A 27,788-nucleotide genomic window follows, 5' to 3' on the forward strand; every position below is an offset into this window, starting at 1 on the left:
GACAAGGACAAAGAACCACAGCTTGTGTAGTTTGAGACAAACTCCCCCATAATTGTGATAATCCATTTTCCACTCCCTTACATTTGGGAAGGATGTAACATGCCACTAATAGAATACAAAGAAAAAGGGATGGATTCCAGGAGGTTTCTTATGAGTAATGAGAATGGAGCTCAGAGGTGGGAAAGAGCACTCTTACTGGGGATTATACAAGGCACCAGGAACAGGAATCATGAGAGGTGGTCCTACACCACCCTATCCCCAATTTGAAGCTGCTACTCAAACTCAGTGATCCCCCAGCATATCTGTTTCCACTTTATTGTCCTTTCTACCCATTCACATCTTGCCCATCCATCAAAATCACAGGCTACCTCAAGTCTTTCTTTCCTGACCACTTCCAGCCTATAAAGATCTCTACTCCCTTCATGTGTGACCCTCACTGGCACTGAAGACAAACAGCCTTCTAGTGTTGGCTGTTTTGAGTTTGCACATTTGACTTCCTTGACCAGATTGTTAAGGTTTTAAGTTTCCTAGAGGATAGGATTATGTCTGCGTACCTCTTGTGGTCTTTGCATGGGAGGACACCTACAAAATGGTAGGTACTCAGTAAGTGTCACATGTCACAACTGATATATTTTGGACTGGTTTACATAAAATTAGGGAGCATCAGAAGATGTGTTTCAGCTGTGGTCTTCTCTCATCTAGAGCCAGGGGTGGAATATATATGTACAGGTGGAGTAGAGATGAAGGTGGAGGTAGAGAGAGCAGGAGAGGGTAGGAGGAAAAGAGGAGGGAGGAATCCTTAGACCTGCAGTGTAGCTGCTGTGTAGTTTATGCATGGAACTTAATGAAATGATTAATCTGTACCAGATGGGTCCAAAGGCCATGAAATTAATAACTCTATTTGGAAGGGAGGAAAGAGACCTCATTATAATTTTTGAAGTAAGATTTGAATTTGAATCTAATTAGTCTTAACACTCATTAGCTCCATATCCTTAAACAAGCTATCTAATCTTTTTGAATCTTAGTCTCCTCATTGATAAAAAGAAAGGTAATAATAATACTATGTCACAAACATTTAATTTGATAAGAAAATGAAGTAACATGTGAAAATAACCAGGTCACTGTGCCTAACATATGATATATTTAATGACCAACCAATTTTTGTTGAAAACAAAACAAAAATCACAAGAGAATGACAATGAAGGGCCAGGATACTACACTTCATGTCACTTTTTGAAGTGGTAGCTTAGGGTCTTTTTTTTTTTTTTCCATACAAATATAGATGTGCCAGCCTGCCAGGCCCAAAGCCAGAGACTTCAAATATGAAACTCTGTGGACCAGAGGCATTTAACCCACCAAATAATTTTCAGAGAACCTTTCTTAGGAGTTTCTGTTTAAGACTTATCTTAGAAAGTACCCTGGAGGAACAACCAGATGATTTATTTCTAAATGAGCAGTATCGAAATTGTTATAATCATGCAGGTAGAATGAAATTCTCATTTTGCTTTGGTTAAAAAGCTGGCCATAGCAGTCACAGAATACAAAGCTCCAGTTTTCAAGAGTGTACTTAACCATACTCCTTCTGCCTTTGAAGACACTATTCTACAATGCTGATGGGTAACAATTCATTGTTATCTACAAACATCCAAAAATGAGCAGTGCTTTATGAAACTAAGTAAGCTTCTAAAACAGTCCCTTAAGCATGCAAATATTCAAGTTCTAAACTTATCCTAAAGAGTCATCATTATGACTTACACAGAGATAGGTGTAATGGCATTCAACAGTATTGGTAGTTCAAAGAGAAGTAGTTTGATGGTAACTTGAGGGTTCAAAAGGTTTTCCAAAAAATCAAGAGAAAACCTTTCCAAAGAAGCAAAGTTTTAAGATCCAATTTTCTGAAATACCTATCTAATTATCCTAGAGAGCCAAAAGAAGTGGCTTCTGTAATACCAGACTATCACCACTTCATTTCTCCTCCCTGCCCCTAACTACTGAATTTTTTATTAAAGCCATAAGCTGCGATGGAACCTAACTTCTGTGCCCCTTCAATGTGGAACATGTGGTCATCAAAGAAGATGTGGGGCCGGATCTTCACTAAGATGGGACTTTTGGGGGCTCCAGCAAGGAAAAGAGCTTCGTCTATCTCTAGACCCCAGCGTCGAAGGGTCTTCAGCACACGGGCGCCTGAACTGGCTGCACTCTTAGCTGTAACCAGGTAGGTCCTGATAGGACAAAGTAACCGTTGATTTTTGGCATAGAACTTCTTTTGCAGTCTGCCTAAATCTTCCAGAAAGCCTTTTAGGGGACCCTGTAAAAGGAACATATATCACAGCTGTGATACAGTGAGCCAAAGAAAGTGAATGCTAAAAAGCAGAGACCTATATGATACGATACAATACAAAGGATATAATACAGCATGACATGCAGTGTTATGAAGCTGATGGCAACATGCTAAAACTCAATAGGAATTTATGTGAATATGTTTTCTGATATAGAACCATCCTTGCATTCCTGGAATGTGCCTAAAATGACCATATGATTTAACATGTAAACCTATATACTTTAAGTATGAAAGAATGTTCAAAAAATAATTAAGCCAGGACAACAGAGATAAACTATCCATGGTAAGCTGGAATAGAGGGTCACTCTAAATAACTCTAATTAGTTACCAAAGCACCACTCTTTTAATTTGCTTTTTGTGAATTGTGCATTTTAACTTTATAAAGTGTATGCTTTTGTCTAGTTTAATGCTGTTTGGCTTGAATCTAACTGTGTCTTTCATTTTTAACCCTTCCAAACATTTAGTTTTAGTATCTCTTGTATAGACCCTAGAATTGGATTTTGCTATGTGATACAACCTGAAAATCTTATTTTTTAAAACAATAGTTAAGTCTTTGTTCATTTACATTTATTCATATTACAAATGTGCTTGAGATTGTTTCTGTCTTGTGGTTTTTATTGCATTTTCCATGTTTTAAAAATTTTAAAGGATTGTTCAATAATCTGTGTCTTTCTTTTTTGTAGTTGTGTATGGGTGGTTCTTCTGACATTTAAGAAGGTTTACATTATTTCCTTCTATAAATTACCTTTACAACTATAATCTTTTATAGTACCCTCAGTCCTCTATTTTAAAAAGAATCCCAGATCTATTATTCTTCATAATGAGAAATAATGAAAACAGGGCATATCTTCAGTGTCTCTGTAGTCCTCTATTTCTTCTCTACCATCTAATTTTAGTCATTTATTTACTTCTCCATGGTGTTTCTTTTGCATTATTAAATTTTGTTTTATTTCTATTTATCAAGTTTACATTTCATCCTTTGATTGGCTATTGTAACTGAAAATTCCAGCATACTTCTTCCGTAGACCTTCTTTCCCCATATTTTTCCATTTTTTGTTAGCTATATAATTTGTACACCATACAAATTTGTTCATTTGTACAGTTGTTTTAGTTTTAATTCTATGGTTAAGTATATTATATGACCATTTGTGTCTTTGTGCTTCTAGTCCTCTGCATGTTGGCCGAAATTTGTCCTGTAGTACTGATTTTCTCAAAAGCATCTTATGGTAATAATCCCTGAGAATATAGTATATTCTCAACTGTATATCTATTTCCTCTGTCCATGAATAAACTTTTGGCTAGATATAGAATCCATGATTTATATATAAGATTCTCCACAAGATCTTATAAGTAGTGCTCCACAGTCTTTTGCTTTTGAATGCTGCTCTTGAGAAGTTTGAGGGCCTCTTGATTCCCATCCCACCTCTTCCACCACTTATATGAGTAGGCAGCCCAGATAATTATTTCCTCATTTTGAAGCCCAATAATTTCACTAGGCCATGTCTCAGTGATGGTCATTTTGATTCTATACCTCTATCATACAATATGGGCTTTTAATCTTTAATATTTTAATCATTCAATATATATAAACATCTTTGGATAGTTTAGCAGTTTTTAATTTATATTTTTACATTAATTTGCATCTTTATATTTAACGTCAATCCCCCTCCCCCAACATGATTTTAAAGTTTTTCTTCTGGGATTCCACTTAGGCATATGCTGGGTCTTCTTTACCTGTTATCTATTTCTGTCATTTTTCTATATGTAATTGTATTTTTAATCTGGTACCAGATGGGTAATAACTCTATTGGAAGGGAGGAAAGATTTACAGCATTCTATAACTTTCACATTTTATCATCTCTTCCTTGACTATTGCATTTTTACTTTATGATCTTGCTTTAAGTCTTTAAAAGTCATGGCAAATGTTCAGTCATAATTATCTGTATTATGTCAACTTTTTCTTGTAAGAGCTCTTCATCTGTTACTAGATTTTTTTCTTTTTTAATCTGCCTTTTTCTCATAGTATCTTTGAATGTATTCAATGTCAGTTCTCTTTTTATTATTGCTTATACTGAAGTAGACTGGTTTTTCTTGGGACAATTGGTGGGTTTCTAGGGGAAGGTCAAGGGTAGTATTTGGAGACTGACTTGTTTTCATGATTCAAAGGCTCCCTTCTTTGCTGTCATGGAAACAAACTGTTTTCTGTAAACATGACTTATTGTGTAACCATTTGCTTAAATTTTCTGTAAGGTTGTATATCTTAGAAAAAAACAAGTAAATTTACTTTCTACCAGTAAGAGGCCATACATATAGGTGAAAAAACTGGGACTGTTTTTATGACAAGAGCAGCAAACTCATAGTGACTGTTGGCAGGAACCACCCTCATTGCAGTTAGTCTTTAAAACACAGAGGGGCACAGTTTCCCTTGCTGTTTTTGGATGATTTCCAAATGGAAGAAACACAGAATGCTGAGTTTATGTCACCACATTCAAACCAAGTATCCATCTCATTCTCTTTTACTTCTATTTTGGGGTATGTTTTGTAATTTATATATTTGCACAGTAGTGCAGCATATAGTTTATCAATAAAAATATAACAATACTAGGGAAACTTACAAAAAGCAAATACTAGGGAAAGACTGTTACTCTCACCCTAATAATAAGAAAACCCCAATCTAAAAAATAACTTTTCTTGAGCCCATCAAAGAGCTGAGATTGCAGGGTAACCAACTAGCATGAAAACTAGGGAAAAACAGTCATCTTCAAGAAGACCTGGAGTGCAAGAACTGCGTACTTTTGGTAGAGTGTTGAAGAAAGTTATACCAGATTCCATACAAGCAAGTACAAGCAATTAAAGTAATTTTAAAAAGACATTGACAAAGAACTAGGGTCCACCAATGAGAGAGCATAGAAGCCCTAGGATCCACAGGCACAAGGAGTACACACTCTCTTTTAGGCTTTTCTCCATGGACTTCACTAGATGCTGATGACAAAGACTGCAGGCAGTAGGGTGATAGAATAAAGCCATCCTTTGATGGTACAGGTGTGGAGGAGGGGAGCACCTGCCACTGGGGGCAAAGACTAAAACTCCCCCTAGTTGCTTATACCCTCAGGAACAAAGAGCCTAGACTGCTAGAAGAGCTTCAAACACTGTTATCCTCCAGGGTGTGAGTAAAGATCCACTGTTACAGAAGAAAACATTCTAACTTTGGGAGGAAAAGAGACTATCAAGGATTGGTACCATTAGATATTGGCTATCACTGGGGCATGGCAAGATCCAGGATATTCATCCCTAAGCCCTAGGAACATAGAAGAAATAGCTGGGAAGGGGTAAGAACGAGGAGACTTTCTCTGCAGCAGACACACATGGAAGGCCTGCTGCTGAAAGTCGACTAGAAATCTTGAGAAAAACCCTCTGGCAAGCCAGTTTGCACCCTAAGAACAAAGTTGATACCAGACAAACTTGGATCCTGTGGTGCCATGAAGATAACCATAGCAACCACAAAACCTAAAACAACTTTAATACCTGATTTGATTGATTCAATCTATCACAATAATTGCTAGTCCCACAGTAAAACAGAACAAAACAAAATGAACAATCTACTTTCAGAAGAAATTAAAAGAACTAGACTTAGTAATGACCCAAGTGTCACAAATATAACAGAGGGAATTGAAAATAACTGTGATTAATATCTTTAAATGTCTACTTTAAAGGTGGATACCATACATGAGTAGACTAGCAATTTTGGCAAAGAGATTGAAATGATAAGAGAGTTGAATGGAACTATATAAACAGTGCCTAATGGACGTGTCAGTAGACTCAACACAGCTAAAGAAAGAATGAGTGAACTTGAAGACAAGTTGATAGAAATTGCCCAAACTGAAAAGAGAAAGAGAAAAAAAGAGTGGGGAAAAAAGAGCAGAGCATTGAAATGCTGTGGGACACACACACACACACCACACACCACACACACACTCCCCTCTCATATTCAAACCAAAGGAAATATAGACAATTATGAAGGCAGCCAGAGAAAAATAGACACATTACATACTAAGGACCAAAGATACAAAATTCATAACATTTGTCATCAAAATCTATACAAATGAGAAGACAATGGAAGAGCATCTTTAAAGTGCTGGAAGAAAAACACAGTAAGCCCAGAATATTACATTCAGTAAAAATAAAATATTGTTTTAGAAACTAAATAAGATTAAGACTTTTTAGGCAAAGAAAAACAGAGATTTAGTACCAGTAGATTTGTACTACATGAAATGTTAAACAAAACAAAATAAAACAAAAGATCTCCTGGCAGAAGAAATATGATAACAGAGAAAAACCTGATCTACACAAAGAAAGGAAGATCTCTGAAAATGATTAAAAGGAATTTGAATATGAAATACATGTTTTTGCCTCATCCTTATTTACTAGAAGATATTTAATTGCCAAAAACAGAAATAGTAGTGGAAAAGAAAAATAAATGTTGCAGTCCCCATGTCACTAAGCTAAAGGGAAAAGTCAAGCCTGGAACAGCTTAGAGACAACCTGCCTCCCATTCTATTCAAAGTCACCCCTATGCTCACTGAGATAACTATATATCTGACTGCCTCCTTTGGAGAGGCTAATCAGAAACTCAAACCTGCTTGGAGTCTTCCTACCTTTGCTTCAAGCCGTCCTGCCTTTCCAGACCGAACCAATGTTCATATTACATATGTTGATTAATATCTCATGTCTCCCTAAAATGAATAAAACCAAACTGTGCTCTGACCACCTTGGGCACATGTCGTCAGATCCTCCTGAGGCTGTGCCATGCGTGTGTATCCTCAACCTTGGCAAAATAAACTTTTTAAATTAACTGAGACCTGTTTCAGATTTTTGAGGTTCACAGTAGCAAAGTATAGGAAGTTTATAGCATAGATAAAATAAAAATATATGACAACTGTAGCACAAAACATGAGGGGGAGAGTTTTTGGCAGTTCATTGTTTCAAGGTTCTTACAGTACATATGATGTTGTAGAGTATAACATTGACAATAGACTGTGATTACTTAAAGTTGTATATTGTAAACACTAGAGTAACTAATAAAAAATTTTAAATGAGTCATAAGCCAATAGTGGAGATAAAATGGAATGTAAAAACACACAATAAGTCTTTAAGTAAATAGGGGAAAAAAAGAAAAGGAAAAGGGAACTAAGAACAGTTGGAACACAGAAAAAACATAGGAAGATAGTAGATTTTAATCCAACCAAAGCAATGATCACATTAAATTTAAATGTCCTAAAAATAGCAATTAAAACACAAGGATTGCCAGATTGTATAAAATAGCAGCACCAACTGTAATATCTATAAGAAAAATAAGTTAAATATAAACACAATTTAAATATAAAGACACAGATAAAAGTATAGAAAAATCATATCATACAAACATTAGCCCCCCCAAAAAAGCTGGAGTGATTATAAGAGTATCAGATGAATATTACATAATGAAAAGGTATTAATTAAGATTAAGACGATATAATAATCCTAAATATGTGGGCACCTAAAAACAGAGATTCAAAATACATGATACAAAACTGATAAAATTGAAAGGATAAATAGATAAATTCTCAAATATATTTGGAGATTTCAACATTGCCTTCTCAATAGTACATAAAACAAGTAGACAGAAAATTACCGACAATATAAAAAACCCAAGCAATATGACCTGAGTTAATTTACATAATCTAATTGACATTTATAGAATACTTAATGACAACAGAATATTCTTTTCAAATACACATGACATATTCATCAAGATAGACCATATTCTGGGCATAAAACATACCACAACAAATTTAAATAATTGAGATACAAAATATGTTTTCTAATCACAACACAACAGAGTTAAGCTTTGTTTCAACAATAGAAAGATATCTGAATAAACTCCAAATATATGATAATTAAGTAACCTACTTCTAACCTATTTCCTTCAAAGAGGAAATTATAGAGAAATTTAAAAAATATATTTTGAATTAAATAAAAAAAACCATCATCTATCAAAATTCGTGGGATGCAACTACAGCAGTGTTTAGAGGAACATTTATAGCATTAAGTGCTTATATTAGAAAAGAGGAGAGGTTTCAAATTAACAATCTCAGCTTCCACATTTGAAAACTTAGGAACAGCTGGCTCAGGAAAATTGATTTACCTCTGGCCAAACTGACCAAGAAAAACAACAACAAAAAAGAAAGAAAAGACACAAATTACTAGTATCAGAAATAAAAGTGGAGACACATCACTAAGGATCCTACAAATGTTTAAAACATATTAATAAAACACTAAAAGTTTATGTCCATAAATTCAGTCATTTAAATGAACAAATTCCTTGAAAAACGCAAGCTCATAAACAGAGAGAAGAAAAGAAGAGAAAAGCAAGAAAAAGAAAAATGGAAGTTCTATAGCTCTCAAAATAATTGAATCAGTAATTAAAAGCCTTCCAACAAAGAAAAAAGTCCAGGCCCAGATGGCTTCTCTGAAAAATTCTACCAAACATTTTAAATAGTTTGTATCACATTTTATGAGGTTAGTATTACCCTGTTACTAAAGTCAGATTAAGATATTACAAGAGAAGAAAACTATAGAGGATGAACATGAATACATAAATGAATAAATAATACAAAATATTAACAAATTAGATTCAGCGATATATGAAAAGGATAATACCACATGACCAACTTGAATTAATACCAACAATGCAAAGCTGCCTCAGCTTTTACAAATCCATTAATGTAATTTACATATCAACAGACTAAAGGAGAGAAACCACATGATTTTTCTCAAAAGATGCAAATCAGGCATTAGTCAAAATTCAACCTTCATTTATTATAAAAACTCCCAAAAAGCTAGAAAGAGAAGGTAACTCCCTCAACCTGACAAAAAGCATCTAGAAAAGACCTATGGATAACAGTTAAGAGTGAAAGATTGATGTCCCCCTAAGACCTGGGTATGTGGCAAGGGTTTCCACCCTCATCACTGTTCTGAACATTGTACTGGATGTACTAGCAAGGTAAAAAGGCAAGAATGATAGATAACAGATATACAGTATGGAAACACAGAAATAAAACTGTATTTAGTCACAGTCAACATTATTGTTGACTTAGAAAATCTCAGTCTACAAAATTGTTGCGAGAACTAGCAAGGAAATTGAACAAGGTTGCAGAATACAAAAACCAATTGTGATTCTATGTATTAGCAATAAATAATTGGACAGTAAGTGTTTTTAAAGTGCCATTTATAATACTAAAATATTACAAAATGCATAGGTATAATTAAAAAGATATAATATCTGTGTGCTGAAACCTACAAAAGACTAAAAAAAAAATTTAAATGATCTAAATAAATGAGGAGAGGAGAAATACCATGTCCATGGACAGAAAGACTTAATATTGTTAAGATATCTATTATCCCAAGATCTAGCTATAAATAAAATAAAAATAAAAATAAAAATTCTCACAAAATTTTTTCCCCCAGAAATAGATAAACTTCTTAAATCTATATGAAAGTGCAAGGGAATCAGACTGTACTCTCTCTTTCCCTCTGTATGTATATATATATATGTATATACACACACATACATATATACGTATATATATATATATTTTTTTTTATTTTAACAAAATTGAAGTATTCACACCACCTGGTCCTAAGAAATACTGTAGTCAGACGCAGTGGCTCATGCCTGTAATCCCAGCACTTTGGGAGGCTGAGGCAGGTGTATCACAAGGTCAGGAGTTTGAGACCAGCCTGGCCAATATGGTATTTTAGTCTCTACTAAAAATACAAAAATTAACCGAGTGTGGTGGTGGGTGCCTATAGTCCCAGCTACTCGGGAGGCTGAGGCAGGAGAATCTCTTGTACCCGGGAGGCGAAGGTTGCAGTGAGCCGAGATCATGCCATTGCATTCCAGATTGGGCAACAGAGCGAGACTCTTGTCAAAAAAAAAAAAAAGAACTACTATAAAACTACAATAATCAAGACAATGTAATATTGATAAAAGGATGAATATCTGTATTAAATGAACAAGACAGAAAGTCACCCTTTTCAACAAATAATGCTTGAACAATTAAGATATCCAGGAAATTAGGATAAGCAGGAAAAATGAACCACAACTTGTGCTTTGCACAAATACCATATTGACTCAAAATAGATGATAATCCTAAGTAAGAAACCTAAAACCATAAAATTTCTATATAAAAAGTCTGGAGATAATCATTGTGACCTTGGATTAGGCAAAGATTTCTTATATATGACATTAAAAGCACAATTTCTAAGAGAAAAAATTGATAAATCTGACTTCATCAAAATTATAAGTTTCTGCTCACTGAAAAGCACTGAAAGATGTTAGAATGAAAGACAAGCACAGGCTGAGAGCAGATATTTGTAAAACACACACCTGATAAAGGATGAGTATCCAAAACATATGAGGAACTCTCAGAAGTTGATAACAAACAAAAACCCAATAAAATAAGGAAAATATTTGAACAGGTACTTCACCAAAGAAGATATGTGGTGGAAAAAAGCACCGATAAGATGCTCAGTAACATTTGTCATTAAAGAAATGCAAGCTAAAACTACAATCAGATAACTTTTTTATAAACACTAAAATTGCTTAAATAAAGAAAAAAAAAGAAAAATACTGAATACTACCAAAGGCCAGCAACAATGCAAAGCAACAAAATCATGCATTGCTTTTAGGAATGCAAAATGTTATGTCATTTGGGAAAATAATTTGACTGTATCTCATCAAATAAAACATACACTACTTACCACATGACCTAGCAATTCCACTTCTAGCTATTTAAAAATGAAATGAAATCTAATATATACACAGAAATTTGTATTCAAATGTTTAAAAGTAGCTTCATTTATAAATGTCAAAGACTAGAAATGACCTACTCCTTCAACAGGTAAATGAATAAAGAAAACGTGGTACATCCACAGAATAGAATACTACTCAGCAATAAAAAGGAGCCAAGTACTGATACACGCAATGACATGCATTATGCTATAATAAATAAAAGAAGTCAGATTGCATCCCGTATGATTCCATTTATGTGACACCTGGAAAAGGCAAAACTATAGAAAAAGAAATCAGTGGTTGATGGGGTGTGGAGATAGGGTACTAGGATGACTACAAAGGGGCATAAGGGTATTTAGTGATTTAATGAAACTGTTGAGTATGTTTTTTTATGTTAGTGGTTATTTCACAATTATATATATTTGTTAAAACTATCCACTTAAAATGATAAATTTTACTCTATATAAATATACCTCAAAAATTCTGATACACACACACACAAACATACACACACACACTTAGAGACCATTATTCCAGAATGGTGAGACAAGAGATAGGGATCAAATCAGGAGATATCAGTTACTTGTCACTGTACTACACTGGAGATTGGAGGCTCATAAACTACATTCAGACTTGTTAAATTAATCCTCTCCAGCTGTCCCATTTGCTGGTGACTTTCAGACCTCTTCCATTTGACAAAATTAAGATACTGCCATGAACATACCACCACCCTACTAGCAACATACTTGAATGTCTTCAGTAGGAGTTGTACCTCATACATTCTTTCTCGTCAGTGGAACACACCCGGCAAGGCCTTCTGGCCTTTATGGAAAATCATCTTTTTATGTAAAAAAATGGCATGTTTTTTAAACTGGCAGAAGTACTGCATAATAAAGGAAAGCATGTATACTAGAAATGTGTTGAGTATTCCTGCAATAAGTAGGGTTGGGATTCACAGTTTTAATTGTTTAATGGGAGAAAAAGGCAATTTAAGGAGCAAAAATAAGTGAGAATACATAAAACTAGAAAGTTTCTGCAAAGCAAAGGGAACAACAGAGTGAAAAGGCAACCTATGGAATGGGAGAAAATATTTGCAAACCATACATCTGATAAGGATTAATTTCCAAAATATGCAAGGAATTCTTACAACTCAACAGCAAAATAAAAACAAATTAAGCTGGTTAAAAATGGGCAAAGGACTTGAATAGACGTTTCTCTAAGGAACACATACAAATGTCAACGGGTATATGAAAATGTACTCAACACATTAATCATCAGAGAAATCCAAATAAAAACCACAATCCAATATCAAATTTTACCAGTCAAGATGGTTATTATAGAAGACAAAAAAAAACAAAGATACCAAGTGTTGGGGGAGTATGTAGAGAATGTGGAACCCTTCTACACTGTGGGCAGAAATGTAAAATGGTGTAGCCGCTGTAGAAAACAGAATGGAAGTTTTTCAAAAAACTAAAAATAGAACAACTACCAAAGGATTCAGTAATCCCACTGTTGAGTATATATCCAAAAGAAATGAAAGCAGGATCTGAAAGAGCTATGTAAACTGCAGTGTTTACTACAGCATTATTCACAATGGCCAATATTTGGAAATAACCCAAATGTCCATCATCAGGGGAACGGATAGAGAAAATGTGGGATGAGACACAACATAATATTAGTCAGCCTTTAAAAAGAAGGAAATACTACCATTTGTAACAAAATGGATGAGACCTGGATGAATAAATTCTAGAGATCTGCTGTACAATGTAGCTCCTATAGTTAACAATATGGTATTGTAAAGTTAAAAACTTGTCAAGTGGATAGATCTTATGCTAAGCATTCTTATCACAAAACAAAATAATTTTTAAAAGACAAGGAGAAAAGTAAGTTTTTGGGAGTGGTGGATGTGTTTATTACCTTATTCGTAGTGACAGTATCATGAGTGTATGTATATGTCCAAATTCATCAAAATGCATACATTAAATATGTGCAACTTTTAAAAATTAAGTATAACTCAATAAAGCTGAAAAAAGGACAAAGTACAAATGAGAAAAGAACTGAAAAATGTAAAATCTAAAAGAAATTTAGATTATTTACTTCAGATGAGAAAATACTACTTTAACATTTGTCTGGAAGTAATGCTTTCTTTGAAGTGTTTCTGTTTAAGTGTTCTTTTTATGGAGGATTTCCACATTTCAATAATGGTGAAAGGCTCTGAATTTCAGCAGAGTGGATTGATATAAAATATAACAAAGAATTTTCTTCTCAATAGTAAGCTTTGTTAATACGGAACTTTATAACACTAGGTCAGGGTTTCCAAAGGAGCTATTTAGAAAGAGAATATGAAGTTGAACACACACTCCCATAGTTTAAATATTGCTTGCTTTAATGAGAGGTGACTAAGTAGAAAAACTTTTCAACTTTCAATTAGTCTATTCATACTTTTATAAATTTATATAAAAATAACAATATTTAAGTTTAACTTAAGTTCAGGAAGAACTGAGAAAAAGGACAATTAAATTTCTTGGGAAAATTGATAGAATAAAATTAAAAGACCTATCAGTTTAGATTCAGATTAAGTGACATTTTGATTTCAGATTTCCTTTTGTTCAAAAGTTATAGGTTCTGTTCATTTTCAACCTTGATTTTAGCACTTCAGTTCATGGATGGATTGAAAGGTACTCAACAGCACTAATCCAAAAAAATCTAAATACTTAGTTTCAGTTTGATTACATATTCATAGTTTGCACTTGTTTGAGGATCATTATTTGATTCAATTCAAATTCTTAGTTGTGCATATTTTCTCAATTAAGCGACGCCTTTCTTGGGTTTGAAGTCAAGGACAGAGATTCAACAAATGCTTACTCTAATCTATTGGAAATGACCCTACTATTTTGAGAATTTATTATGTAGAAATGGCTTATTGATAAGCAGTATCTCCCAATTTGGAGAGGGTAGACTTCTTATTATGGGAAGATCATACAAGCATTTCCAAAAGGATAGATAAAATAATGTTAAAATTAAAAATAAAGTTGTCAGCAGTGAATGCATCAAAGTGATCAATTCATGAAAGAAAGAGAGAAAGCCCCAAAGATAAGACAGTAAGAAGGAGTGCCCTGCCTAGAATAACTTAAACATTCATCAGAATGGACCAATATTGATATTTATATATTAGAAAATAAGTACATAAAAATTAATTAGCACTCATTGAACCTACCTGAGCAAGAGGCTTACTTTCACATAATGTATCATACTGGAAGAATTTGTCCGGCCCATGCTCCTTGGTAAAATGTTCAGACTCATCAGAGAAGAGGACAGCATCCCCATCAAAGGCTACACGGAGCTGAGTGTCACAGTAAGCCATGTCTTTGGCTCCATCAAACATTGTCGCAGAGGCAATACCTGATAGATCATGGAGACTGATTAATACTCTTCTCAGGTCCATGAGTTATAGTTTCTACCATTAAAAAAACAAATTCTCCCAGACCTTATGTTTTCTCTCTAGCTATTACCTGATGGCTCAACTCCTCTTCACAACCACAGATCTCAGAACAGTTGTCTATGCACTGCCTCTGTTTCTATAGTGATGGGAACATGTAAAATGGATTGTAGGACAATTACTGAGGATGTCCATTTCCAGGAAAGTCAAAGCTCTAAAGGACAGACTTAAGTGTTGCCCCATGTGGAAAAACTTCAGAAGAATATCCAACAAGACCATAAGCCTCATAATCATATGCGAAACTTAATGTAAGTAACCATTAGTGTAAACCTCTTTATTAACTAGAGGAATAAAATCAGACTAATACCTTCTTGTATTGCCTCTTGCACTTTTTCAGTATCTGTGGCAATATACAAGTTGGTAAGATATGCCTTCAAATAGCCAATGGGGTTTTTTCCACCGGTCAGACAGAAGCGGTCAATCAGTAAGCCTATTATCCGGCAAGAAAGACTTTGTTATGACAGAAATTAAAGACAAAATGCTGTAAATCCAAGTAAAAGTTACATTAGAGATAACTGAGTTTATTTGTAAATTCATCTGGCTTTATTTGTGAACCTAAAGGAAAGTTACCTTAGAAATAAACTTTAAAAATCATCTTATAGCACCAATATTTAAAATTCCTCAACTATTTTATGTAATAGTGGTTGTATTTGGTACATTATAGTTTATGGGCATAGTATATTCACATAGATCATGCCATTTTATTCTCACAAACATACTGAAAGTATTATTATCTTCATTACAGGAAATGAAAGTTAGACATAAAGACTTATCTAACACACGGATTTAGATGCATAGAGCAGACTTGAGCCCAAGTGTTTGACTCTTGTCTAGGCTAGAACAGGGTACTTTTTCTTGAACTGCAGCCTCCTCACTAACTGTAAAGGTGTATTAAGATGTGGCTCTTGAGATCGCGCCATTGCACTGCAGCCTGGTGACAGAGCAAGACTCTGTCTCAAAAAAAAAAAAAAAAAAAAGCAAAAAATAAAAAAGGCTCTATATGAAAACCATACAGTTACATGGAAAGTAAACAACCAACCTCCTCCTGAATGACTTTTGGGTAAACAATGAAATTAAGGCAGAAATCAAGAAATTATTTGAACCTAATGATAATAAAGATACAACATACCAGAATCTCTGGGACATAGCTAAAACACTGTTAAGCGGGGAGTTTATAGCACGAAACACCTTCATCAAAAGATAGAAAGATCACAAATTAACAACATAACATCACACCTAGAGGAACTAGAAAAAAAAAAGAAAAAAACTAACCCTAGAGCTAACAGAAGAAAAGAAATAACCATAATCAGAGCTGAACTGAATGAAATTGAGATGTGAAAAAATATACAAAAGATCAACAAAACCAAAAGTTCGTTATTTGAAAGAATAAATAAGATTGATAGACTGCTAGCTAGACTAACAAAGAAAAAAAGAGAGAAAAATCCAAATAAACACAATCAGAAATGACACAAGTGACATTACTACCAACCCCACAGAAATAGTAAAACAAAACAAAAACCCCTCAGAGATTGTTACAAACACCTCTATGCATAGAAACTAGAAAACCTAGAAGAAATAGATAAATTCCTAGAAAAATACAACCTCCCAAGATTGAACCAGGAAGAAACTGAAACCCTGAATTTACCAATAACAAGTTTCTAAATTGAATCAGTAATAAAAAGCCTATCAACCATAAACAGCCCTGGACCAGATGGATCCTCAGCCCAATTCTACCAGACATATGAGAAGAACTGGTATGAATCCTACTGAAACTATTGTAAAAAATTACGGAGGAGGGACTCCTCCCTGACTCATTTTATGAGGTCAACATAACTCTGATACCAAAACCTGTCAGAGACACAGAAAAAAGAAAACTTCAGGCCAATATCCCTGATGAACACAGATGCAAAAATCCTCAACAAAATACTACCAAACCAAATCCAGCAGCACATCAAAAAGCTAATCTACCGTGATCAAGTAGGCTTTATTCCTAGGATGCATAGTTGGTTCAACATACACAAATCAATAAATGTGATTCGTCAAATAAACAGAACTAAAAGTAAAAACTATATGATAATCTCAATAGATGCAAAAAAGGCTGTCAATAAAATTTAACATCTTTTCATGTTAATCCCCTCCCCAGAAAAACCCTCAACATTAAAGGAACATACTTCAAAATAATAAGAGCCATCTATGACAAACCCAGAGCCAACATCATACTGAATGGGCAAAAGCTAGAAGAACTGGAATAAGACAAGGACGCCCACTCTCACCATTTGTATTCAACATAGTCCTTGAAGTCCTAGCCAGAGCAGTCAGGCGAGAGAATGACAAAAACATTAAAATAGAAAGAGAGGAAATCAGATTATCTCTCCTGGAAGATATGATTTTTCACCTAGAAAATGCCATAGTTTCTGCCCCAAAGTTCCTAGCTCTGATAATAACTTCAGCAGTTTCAGGATACAAAATTAATATGCAAAATCAGTAGCATTTCTATATACCAACAATGTTCAAGCTAAAAGCCAAATCAAGAATGCAATCCCATTTGCAATCACCACACACAAAAATAAAATACCTAGGAATACAGCTATCCATGGAGGTGAGAAATCTCTACAAGGATTACAAAACACTGCTGAAAAAAAAATCAAAGACAGCACAAACAAATGGAAAAACATCCCATGATCAAGAATATGAAGAATCAATATTGTTAAAATGGCCATACTGCCCAAAGCAATTTACAGATTCAATGCTATTCCTATCAAACTACCAATGATATTTTTCACAGAATTAGAAAAAACTATTTGGAAATTCACATGGAATCAAAAAAAGAGCTGGAATAGCCAAAGCAAACCTTAGCAAAAAGAACAAAGCTGGATGCATGATATAACCAAACTTCAAACTATACTACAAAGATACAATAACTAAAACAGCATGGTGCTGGTACAAAAACAGACACATAGACCAATGGAACAGGTTAGAAAACCCAGAAATAAAGCCACACACCTAGAACCATCTGATCTTCAACCAAGTCAAGAAAAACGTGCAATGGGGAAAGGACTCTGTATTCAATATATGGTGCTGGGATAACTGGCTAGCTATATGCTGAAGATTGAAATGGGACCCCTTCCTTTCACCAGATACAAAAATTAACTCAAGATGGATTAAAGACTTAAATGTAAAACCCAAAGCCAAAGCCCTAGAGGAAAACCTAGGAAATACCATTCTGGACAGGCTCCGGCAAAGATTTCATGATGAAGACGCCAAAAGCAATTGCAACAACAAGAAAAAATTGACACATGGGAGCTAATTAAACTAAAGAGCTTCTGCATAGCAAAAGAAACTATCAACAGAGTAAACAGACAGCCTATAAAATGGAAGAAAATATTTTCAAACTATGCATTTAACAAAGGTCTAAAATCCAGAATTTGTGAGATATTTAAACAGATTAACAAGCAGTAACAAACAACCTCATTAAAAAATGGGCAAAGGACATGAATAGACACTTCTCAAAAGAAGACACACATGCAGCCAACAAGTATATGAAAAAAATGCTTAACCTCACTAATCATTAGAGAAAATCAAATCAAAACCACAATGAGATTATCATCTCATACCAGTCAGAATGGCTATTATTAAAAAGTCAAAAAATGACCTGCTGGTGAGGTTGTGGTTAAAAACGAACACTTATATGCTGCTTTTGGGGGTGTAAAATAGTTCAGCTGGTGTGGAAAGCAGGTTGCAGATTTCTCAACAAATTTTAAACAGAATCATCATTTGACCCAGCAATCCCATTGCTGGGTGTATATTCCAAAGGAATATAAATTGTTCTACCATAAGAATATATGCATGGCAGGGCATGGTGGCTCACGCTTGTAATCCCAGCAGTTTGGGAGGCTGAGGTGGGCAGATCATCTGAGGTCGGGAGTTTGAGACTGGCCTGATCAACATGGAGAAACCCCGTCTCTACTAAAAAAATACAAAATTAGTCAGGCGTGGTGGCACATGCCTGTAATCCCAGCTACTCGGGAGGCTGAGGCAGGAGAATCACTTGAACCAGGGAGGCGGAGGTTGCAGTGAGCCTAGATAGTGCTATTGCACTCCAGCCTGGGCAACAAGAGCAAAATTCCGTCTCAAAAAAAAAAATATATATATATGCACACATATCTTCATTGCAGGACCATTCACAATAGCAAAGACAAGTAGTCAACCCAAATGCCCATTGATGATAGACTGGATAAACAAAATGTAGTGCATATATACCATGGAACACAACCATAAAAAGAATGAGATCATCTTTTCTGTAGCAACATGGATGGAGCTGGAGGCTATTATCCTAGGTGAATTAATGCAGCAACAGAAAACCAGATACCACATGTTCTCACTAATAAGTGGGAGCTAAACATTGAGTACACATGGACACAAAGAAGGGAGCAATAGACATCAGGGCCTATTTGAAGGTGGAGGGTGGGAGGCAGATGAGGACTGAAAAACTACCTATTGGGTAATATGCTTATTACCTAGGTAATGAAGTAATCTCTACACGAAACCCTCATGACATGCGATTTAGTCATTTAACAGTGAATTATCATCATTAAACATTAATATAACATCAAATGCTTTTTAAAATCAGTAACAATTACAAAAAAACACTGGCTGTTTGTAAGAGGTTTATAAAATATGCACCTTCATGTACTATCGGTAAAAATATACATTGGTACAAGCTGTCTAGAAAGTGATTTGATGATATGAAATATGTATCAAGAGCTTTTAACAGGTTTTTACCTTTTGACCTAAGATTCTTTATTTTTTTAAAAAGGAATATTCTGAAATTCTGATAAAGATTTCTATAGAAAGGTCTCAGTTTAGGGTTATTTATAAAAGCAAAACATGTTCAACAATGTGACAGTAGTTATATAAAGTATAGGATTATCCATATGATAAAATATCATGTACCAATTCAAAGAGTTTTTTTTTTTAGGTATATGATAAACTGGGTAGCTGCACATGATATAAAGCAGAATACTGTGTCTGGTTAGTTGTTTGTCATCTGTATGGACCAAGAGAGTAGGTCAGGTCCATTAACTGTCTTGGTGGAAGTATCTGCTTTGGTATTAGAAAATGCTCTCATTTTTTCGCTTAGTCAATATTGGGCATATGTGGCACAAAAGTGTACTCTACAAATCCCTAAATCATATGAATTTCATCACCCAGAAATTATTTGGTGACATTAAGACTCCAGAAATGATTAAAGCATCATCCCTTTTCTTAAGGAGATCACAGTTCACTGAGGAGCCTGGCATGTAAAACATTTATTATAATAAAGACCCTGGCAGATGGAGATACGAATTGCTTTCAGTACCCAGAGAAGGAAGTAACTAACTCTTCTGGATCAAAAGATTTTTATTCCATGAACAAGGCTGCATGAGAAGGTTGTACACAATCAGTTCATCAGCAGAATTAACAGGTAAATAACTGATTTCTTATGCTTCCAGCCTTGATAGGTCAGCGTGGTGAGGGATAGATAGACCTCAATCACCTACTAAATCAATTAAGGCTATATGTTGTTAAATACTAGCTGTTGTTTACTAGGTGATTGCTATATGCCACTCATCTACGTTAAATTTTTATGTTCTCTCTTTTTACTTCATAACACTATGAAGACTGCACTTTTAAAAGGCAAAAATTTTTTAAAGGTGCTTCAATGATTCCAGCCTTATAGTTAGAATAATATAAAGTAAAACTCATAACTTATATCTTGATTATTTATAAATATGCCCAATTTAAATGTTATTTTAACTTCACATACCCATTTAGAAAATAGGCTAATTGTGCCTGAAATAATTCAGGTAGTTCCATAATAGGAAAAGTTGGAACTTTCTCTTAAAGTCCCCAACACTGATAGAAACACTGAAGAGACTAGAATCAATCAAATGCTCTATGTGAATTATTTTATATGTGGGGAGAGAGAGCAGCCGGGGACAATCAGATTTTAAGAGTGGAAAGGAGAGGTGAAAACCTTTAAACCTTTAACACAAATCTGTGGTGAGCAAGAAGTTTGATCACACAGTAAAAGCCTTTGGGTTGACGGCTCCTTGAAGTCAAGTTCAGAAGTGAAAAACATACAACAGAGAAATATATTGCAGGACCTAGGATTAAGACTTTGAAATTCACACTTGACAAGTTAAGTCCAGAGCTTTGAGCCCAACTCTGTGCTGAAGTTAAAAATGAGCATGGCCTCTCTTGTTCTGACATAGGCAAATAAACATTCCTGGCGCAGAAGGGGGTGTCAGTATCAAAGACACTGCATTTGGTTAAGCCACAGTTAGCAAAATAACATGGCTTCTCTCTTTCAGAGCGGAGAGCTGGTCTTCCACATGGTATTTATTTTACTTACCGTAGTGATTGACGCTGTTTATAAGCCTCACTCCCACTTGGGCATGGTTATTAGTCATCAGTACAATATCAAATAAGTCCTGTTCATCAGGATATAGATCACGGAGTCTAGCATTGACATACTGTAGTGCCTGCAGGTTACAAACATGAATGTGTGTAAAGAGGGGCAGGCAGGGTGGATTTGGGGAGGCCAGAGAGGAAGCATCTCATCAGAGTCAAATTCAAGCACTGAAGAATCTTCACTGAGAGATTCTGGCTCCTTTAAGGAAGATTTATCCCATGCATTTCTGTATTATCAACCTCTCATTCATAGGAACTCAGTTAATGTTCACAATACATGAGTAATGTTTGTTGAAAATTGTTTCAACTTTGGGTTCACTAGAATTATCTCTGGGGGACAGGTAGAGAGTAGGGTCAGGCTAACCCTTTTATGCTTTGTCTATGTTTAATTGATTTTTAAAATCTGCTTTTATCGATCATCTAATGATTGTTTTTTAATTTTGAAAAATATGGACTGCTTCATGAATCTGCATGTCATCGTTGCCCAGAGGTCATGCAAATCGTCTCTGTTTTGTTCCAATTTTAGTATATATTCTGTCAAAGAGAGTACTTTGTGTATTAACACGTATCTTTAGGTTTGTGGCTCCTGCCTATGCTTTTACTATGTCTCGTAAGTACATTCTACCAACAACTTGTAGAGGTGTCATTTGTTTTTGCATGGTTATGATGTTGTGTAATATTTATATGAGCAGATCAAAGTTGTAGGTGCTATACATTTCGGTGTAAGTTCAGAGAACCTTACCTTCTCTATTAAAGTCACACCCCTAAGTGCCAAGGGCATCTTTATTTTCTTAATATGCTATGTTTGGGGCCAGAAGAGCTAATGTGAATTTCATTTCACTGTAATATGGCGTTTTATTTCTACTACTCAGGATTGTAAACTCATTATGGCTTCTTAGCACTCCTTCGAGGGAGAGAGGCTTCTGTTACAGGTCTCATGATTAGGACTTTACTTAGGGAAGGCCAACATACCAAATCTAGGGCTGTGGGCTGGAGTCCCTTCCTCCACAGTCTGGAAGGCTGTGTGAAATCATAAACTGACCTGGGTCAGGTAGAAGGAGACAAGAATGACAGGGTGGGCTAGGAATCATCTGGGAAATTGGATGCCCTCCCAAGGGTTGGCCTGGGTCCCTCCCTCGCCATCGAGGCGGGCCAAAGACAGCTTGCAGAATACCTTGACTAAGCGGAACGCCGGGCCCGGGGTCAGGATGACGTTCTCATTGGTGAGCTGATACTCCATGTACTTTTCCAGACCCTCTTCCTCGTAGATTTTCCTGCCGTCCACCATGTTGAAGAGCACGCAGGATGAGAGAGCAATGGTGATGGCATTCTTGGGTTTGGGCTGCAGAGAGGGACGCCAACGGGAGGATAGTCACATAGCCACGAAGGGGACAGGGTTGGGGCTCCTCCAGGGTAGGGTGAGAGTAGGACAGCGGGCCCCTGCTTGGAGAAGCGGGATGCTGGAGACAGCTGAGGCTGGGACTCCCCGAAGTTTGGGGAGGAGAAGCGGGAGACAGGGGAGGACCTCCCTGCGCAGTGGAGAGAAGGGCGGCTGGAAGAGGCTCTGCTGCGGGCTGCAAGGAGGGGCGCCCCGGGTGCCAGGGGCGGCGGGCTGGCTCACCGGCCAGGGGCGCGAGCAGCTCGGGTTCTTCTCGTAGAACGACCTCATGGATGCCCAGTAGACAGCCTCGTAGTTGTCCTCGTCCTCCCGCTGCTGCTGCTGCTCGGACAGAGAGTCGCGGTCCAGCTGGGTGGAGGCGGGGTAGATCCCCCTGCGCTGGCTGGAGGACTTCCACTCGGTGGGGGACGTGCGCGAATATTCCCGCGGCTGCGAGTCCCGGGTCTGGTGGTTTTCCCGCACGATGCCTTGGGCCCAGGCCTCCGGATTCTCTTGCATTTTGGTGCTGCGCCGGGAGCCAGGATCGGGCTCTGGGGGCGTGGGAGGCCGCGAGTCCAGCGACCGGGACGGCTGGGGCGACGCAGGTGGCTGGAGCGAGGGCTGCCCGGATAGTGGCGGCGGTGAGGAGTCATGCAGGCTTGGGGAGGTGGATGGAGTCCGGGAGCTCGTGGAGCTGCTGGGGAGCTGCAGCAAGACAATGGGCGTCTGAAGTCGAGGCGTGCCTGCCCATCTCCCGTCAAAGATCTGTCCCTTCTGCCTATTCCATTCCTAGACCTTGGATGGGTGCTGGTTCATCTCAGCTCCTTAAGTAGGGCTTAAGGGACCCGGACATTTCTAGGCCTCAGCAGCTTGATATTTCTGTTAAACAGACACAGAGACTGTCTGCTTCCATTCTCCCCTAGCTTCCCCATAAGCATTTCACACATTTTTATTTGTTTGGAGTAGATAGGACCCAGTCCTCTTCCTCCGCCTTAGGCAGCTGACGCATGGTTTGCAAAGTTCTGTTCCCTGCTCGGCATATACCTACTCTGTCAGAGGCCTGCAGGTAGGACAGAGGGCGTGCAGAATGGATCTTGCTTGGCCAGTGCCTTAGTGTGCGACTTCCAGTTAACTCCATGAGCAAAGTGGGCCAGACATTCTCACAAGAACACTCTACATAGCACCTCAGGGCATGTCTCTCCCCGCTCCCCATGTGAATGATGCAGTGATGGCTGGGAAAGTCTCTTGTCTGGAGACTGGAGCATCTCCCCAGGGCCTTCAGAGCTCCTTGTGCCAGTGAAGCACAGTTACATAGAATCATCTTCCTAAACAGGAAAGGGCCATTCTAGAGAAAAAACTCCTTTTCTAAGGTGAGCAAGAAGTTATTAGGTATCCATATATGATTTCAGATTGTTTCACACATGACTCAAAAAAGCATGTTTTTGTTTAGATGATTGAGTCAAATCTGACAGAGATGATGATTTGGGTAGGAATGCATGCTCTCCCAGTGGCTGGTTCTGGATCATTCACTCTGCTTCCAAAATCTTAATCTCAAAACTAACTTTTTTTTTAAATTGCTTATGTGGTCAGGCCTAATTAAAAACTCAAAGCCCCACACAATCTGACACTCTTTTTCTCTTGTGGTGACCATTTCCTTCCTTCTTCTAAGAATCACAGTTAATTACTATTTGTTGAATGAAGGAAGGAAGGAGGAAGTGTGCAGCCTCTAGATCTAGAGCCCCTGGGTTTTAATGCTAGCTCTACCACTTATTAATGTGAAACCTTAAACAAATTCCCTCTGTACTTCAGGTTTCTCAGTGGTAAAATGGGATTTATGGGCGGAAGGGAGTTCTCTTGAAGGCTAAATTAGCTAACACATGTAAAGCACATAAACAGGGCCTGGCACATAGAAAGCATCAATAAATGTTAACCATTGTTATTATTCTATCATCTACTCCTCCCTTTCATCTTTACCTCTACCTTAGCACTGGTGTTCCTGCTTCTAGGCTCATCTATGGATGGAGCCTTGGCGGATGGGCTCCGGGATGTTCTAGACCATTGACTGCGCACAAGGTACCCTCGAGAGTCTGTCTTCCGCAGTGATGATTCTTGTGATCCCTGTGATGGAAAGAAGAAGCCCAAGGGTGTAAAACCCCATCAGCAACTCCTATTCTATACATGTGCCTGCAGAATAGTCATGTCAGGCTGAATATAGCAGCACCCAGTGAGAAGATCCCCGGCCTCAATGACTCTTAACTCAACCTGAACTCTTGTGTACTATTCTAACTCTGGTCTAGTCCTCACTTTTGTTTGGAGCATCTATGTGGGGGTCCACTTGAAAGAGCATCCAAAACCAAGATACAAACATATTTTTTCACTGTGACTCCTCTTATATAGAACTTAGTATGGTTCACCATTTTTCCTCCCTTTTGCTCACTTCCCTCGAGGATAAGCCTGTTAACAGATGCTGAAACAATATATCCACCATTTTTTACCAGACTGTAAAGATGAGGGCAGCTGGTGCCCCACTGAGGTTGCAGGGGGACTCTAAGGCAGCTGCTTAAAAGGAATGGAGCCCTCAAGCTTTTCTTTTAGGAGAAACAAGAATGAAGGAGACCATGAAGCAGCAAAGTAAAAGAGTTGATATTTGCCATATTCTTCCCCTCACCCAGATTGTCTGTGGTTCCCCTCCAGAATCAGTAGTGTGATCTCTGCTCACCCTCATCATGGTGATCTGCTGGCCCTGCTCCCACAACAGGCACATGTGAATATAAATACGTATTGTGCGGCAGGGGCCAAGGGCTGTTCCCTCAGCTGCACAAAGGCAGCGTCTACACGACGAGTGACCCCGGAAGGGGCAACATCTCAGCGAGTGATTCGGATTGACTGCACGCCTCATCTGAAAGATTGTGCAGAAAGTGGTCAATGCCATGGCCAGACCCCCTCCCCTCCCTGATTTGAACAAAGACCAGTCTCCTCCCTGTGTAGGCGGAGCAGAGGAGCCTGCTGTGATTCCACACATCCTAAGTGAACACTAGGGTATGGATGGAGGGGAAGGCAGGACCCAACCTCTCCTAGTTCCTTAACCTCCTCATGACGACATTAGGGACGCCTTAATACAATTCTCAACAGCTTGGTCTTCTCTCCCAGAACTCCCTGCCCCCTAACATTTTCCATTATGCTTTCTGCTCCTTAATTACCTCACCTCTGCTACAGAGATCGGCTCACCTGATAGCTCAGACGAACTCCTGTTTTGTCAGATTCCTTTCTTTTTTCTGCTTCTAGACTCTCTTTTGAGGACCTCATTCCGGGCTCATTCTTGACAAGGAAACAAAGAATGTTTATTAATTTTTAATCTCAGGGCATTAGGAACTTTGGCTTTCGGAATAAAAGGATAAAGAAAACCTAGAATTTATTTATTTGCCAATGTAAAAAGGTATAAACTCTAGACCTTAGTTTCCCCTGTTCTAACAAGCATGAGTAAAAGGTAACACATATTTTATTAAAAAGAATTATATAAACAAGTTTTAATATAGAAACTTGCTGGTTCATAGATTTGAGATATAAAGCATTTATTGTTTAAAGACTGATAACATGGGAAATACTAGAGAATTGTGAAGTTTATATAGAATAAGTTTGGTTTTTTTTTCTCTATTACTCTGGAGATTGCTACATACGGAACTTTTCCTTGCCATTTAGAATTCATTTTTTTCTTGTTTTCATCATCACTACAGCTCAAATTTTCTGTGGATCTAGCCTTACCAATATTAGATTGATTTCTAAATATAAGGACCTTAATCTCATACAAATTTATTGAAAGTCATGTCTTCTGTTCCTATCATCTAATTACTCATAGATCTAGAGTGGAAAGGGATTTCTTACCAACAAATTAACAACAGTTAGGGAAAACCAAGTAAAAGAGCACAAGGAGATAACTCACTTTATGGAAGTCTACTCAAATATTTATGTTTTCATTTTCATTTGGAGGAGATACTTATTGGAGTATTATTTGAACTGTTTCGTGCTAAGTAAGTAGCTGCAATGTGATCAAGATTAGTGTTATTTATATGTTTAAGGAGCACAACTTCTAGGTTAGACCAAGATCCACTAGAGCAGTCTATATTCATCCGTTTATGCTCTGTGTCTTGCATGCAGGAAAAATCTCATCAATGTTAGTTGCATGAAAATATTAGTTGCATGAGAGAATGGCATAGCTGTATGGCTCCTGAACTAATTTTAAAATCTTTTCATCAACCCTCACCCCCGTTATACATATACATAGCAGTCACCATAATATCCTCTTACTTCTAATTCCAAATGATATTTTGAATCCAGTTCCTTTTTTCTATCTCTATTATCATTGCCTTGTTCCAGGCCTCTGACCATCCTGGGACTACATTTTTAGAATATAGCCTTTCGAACAGGTTTCATGGCCTTAAATCCTCTCCACTTCTAGATCTGTCCACCATATTTATTTAGAGTAATATTTACAAGATGTAAATCTAGTAATGCTTCATTCCTGGATAAACACTTTCTTCACGTGATTTGACCAGGAGACTCATGATGTTTTCCCGTGTACCTGCTACTTGCATGCCCTTCACTCTATACTTTATCACTATGTTCTGCTAATACCAAGTGACTTGTATTTGCCTGCGTACTCCAGCCTTATTTCCTTATGGTCTCCTCTTCTCTCTTGTGTTCTTCAAAACCCAGCTCAGTGTGACCTGGGGGAAGTTCCCAGAGTGAAATATTGCCCTGTGTTGCTTGTGTCTTTTGTACATACTTTTATGGAGCAATGAGTTGTCCTTTGTCTATTCTCTTTCCTACTAGGCCATGCATTCTTCAAAGACAGCCACTGTTTTTACCTTTTACTACTAACATATAAGCATATTCTAAATGAATACTGACTTATTGGAATCATTTATATACTACATGTTTTAATCTTTTTCTTTGCTGTCTTCATTTTTTAAAAAATTCTCCTTCTTCCCTTTTCTCTGCTCTTTCCATTGTCTTTATTCTCTCCCTTCTCTTTTCCTCCACCTGAAGCCATTATCTGAAATTATTTGATCATTGCAGAGCCTTTGCAGAGGCAAATGATGGACTGATATCCACATTTCTTCAGCCCCATGGCAAGATTCTAAGACACTCGATTCACTCACCTTTTTCTGTCTGAGAGATGTTTGACTCATTTTTTTAACTGTTGAAATTCGTTTGTTGTTATCCAGATTTTTGTCTCCCCAGCTCCATTTCCTGTCGCTTCCCTTGCTCAGTCTAGCTTTGCATT

General features: G+C 37.0%; 1 protein-coding gene and 1 non-coding gene across 7 annotated transcripts; both read right to left on the reverse strand.

Annotated features, from left to right (window-relative positions):
• Positions 1-1,058: 1,058 nt before the first annotated feature.
• On the reverse strand, positions 1,059-27,788 carry NT5C1B (5'-nucleotidase, cytosolic IB). Of its 6 annotated transcripts, none has more exons than XM_003275966.2 (10): positions 27,664-27,788; positions 25,733-25,822; positions 25,173-25,403; positions 24,485-24,622; positions 22,748-23,209; positions 22,301-22,468; positions 21,068-21,197; positions 14,981-15,103; positions 14,392-14,576; positions 1,059-2,308 (listed from the first exon to the last, which is right to left on the reverse strand). In XM_003275966.2, the coding sequence occupies exons 1-10, from the start codon at positions 27,691-27,693 to the stop codon at positions 1,985-1,987; spliced, it is 1,881 nt and encodes a 626-aa protein (XP_003276014.2). In that variant the 5' UTR covers positions 27,694-27,788; the 3' UTR covers positions 1,059-1,984. The 6 variants fall into 6 exon arrangements, with proteins under 6 accessions (XP_003276014.2, XP_012353241.2, XP_012353239.2 ...); XM_012497785.2 differs by having other exon boundaries at positions 1,420-2,308; positions 25,224-25,403; XM_004091343.2 differs by having other exon boundaries at positions 1,425-2,308; positions 25,224-25,353; positions 25,734-25,822; positions 27,664-27,693.
• On the reverse strand, positions 21,570-21,674 carry LOC115831697. Its single transcript, XR_004027202.1, has one exon. It is a non-coding gene; the product is annotated as a U6 spliceosomal RNA (small nuclear RNA).

Source organism: Nomascus leucogenys, chromosome 19, assembly GCF_006542625.1.
Source record: "Nomascus leucogenys isolate Asia chromosome 19, Asia_NLE_v1, whole genome shotgun sequence".
Classification (NCBI taxonomy): Eukaryota; Metazoa; Chordata; class Mammalia; order Primates; family Hylobatidae; genus Nomascus; species Nomascus leucogenys.

Coding starts and splice junctions, on each gene's coding strand:
- NT5C1B (XM_003275966.2), bottom strand. CDS start 27,693: ATGAGTCAAACATCTCTCAGACAGAAAAAG. Junction 25,404..25,732: donor GAGTTCGTCTGAGCTATCAG/GTGAGCCGATCT, acceptor ACAATCTTTCAG/ATGAGGCGTGCAGTCAATCC. Junction 21,198..22,300: donor CGGCGTTCCGCTTAGTCAAG/GTATTCTGCAAG, acceptor TGTAACCTGCAG/GCACTACAGTATGTCAATGC.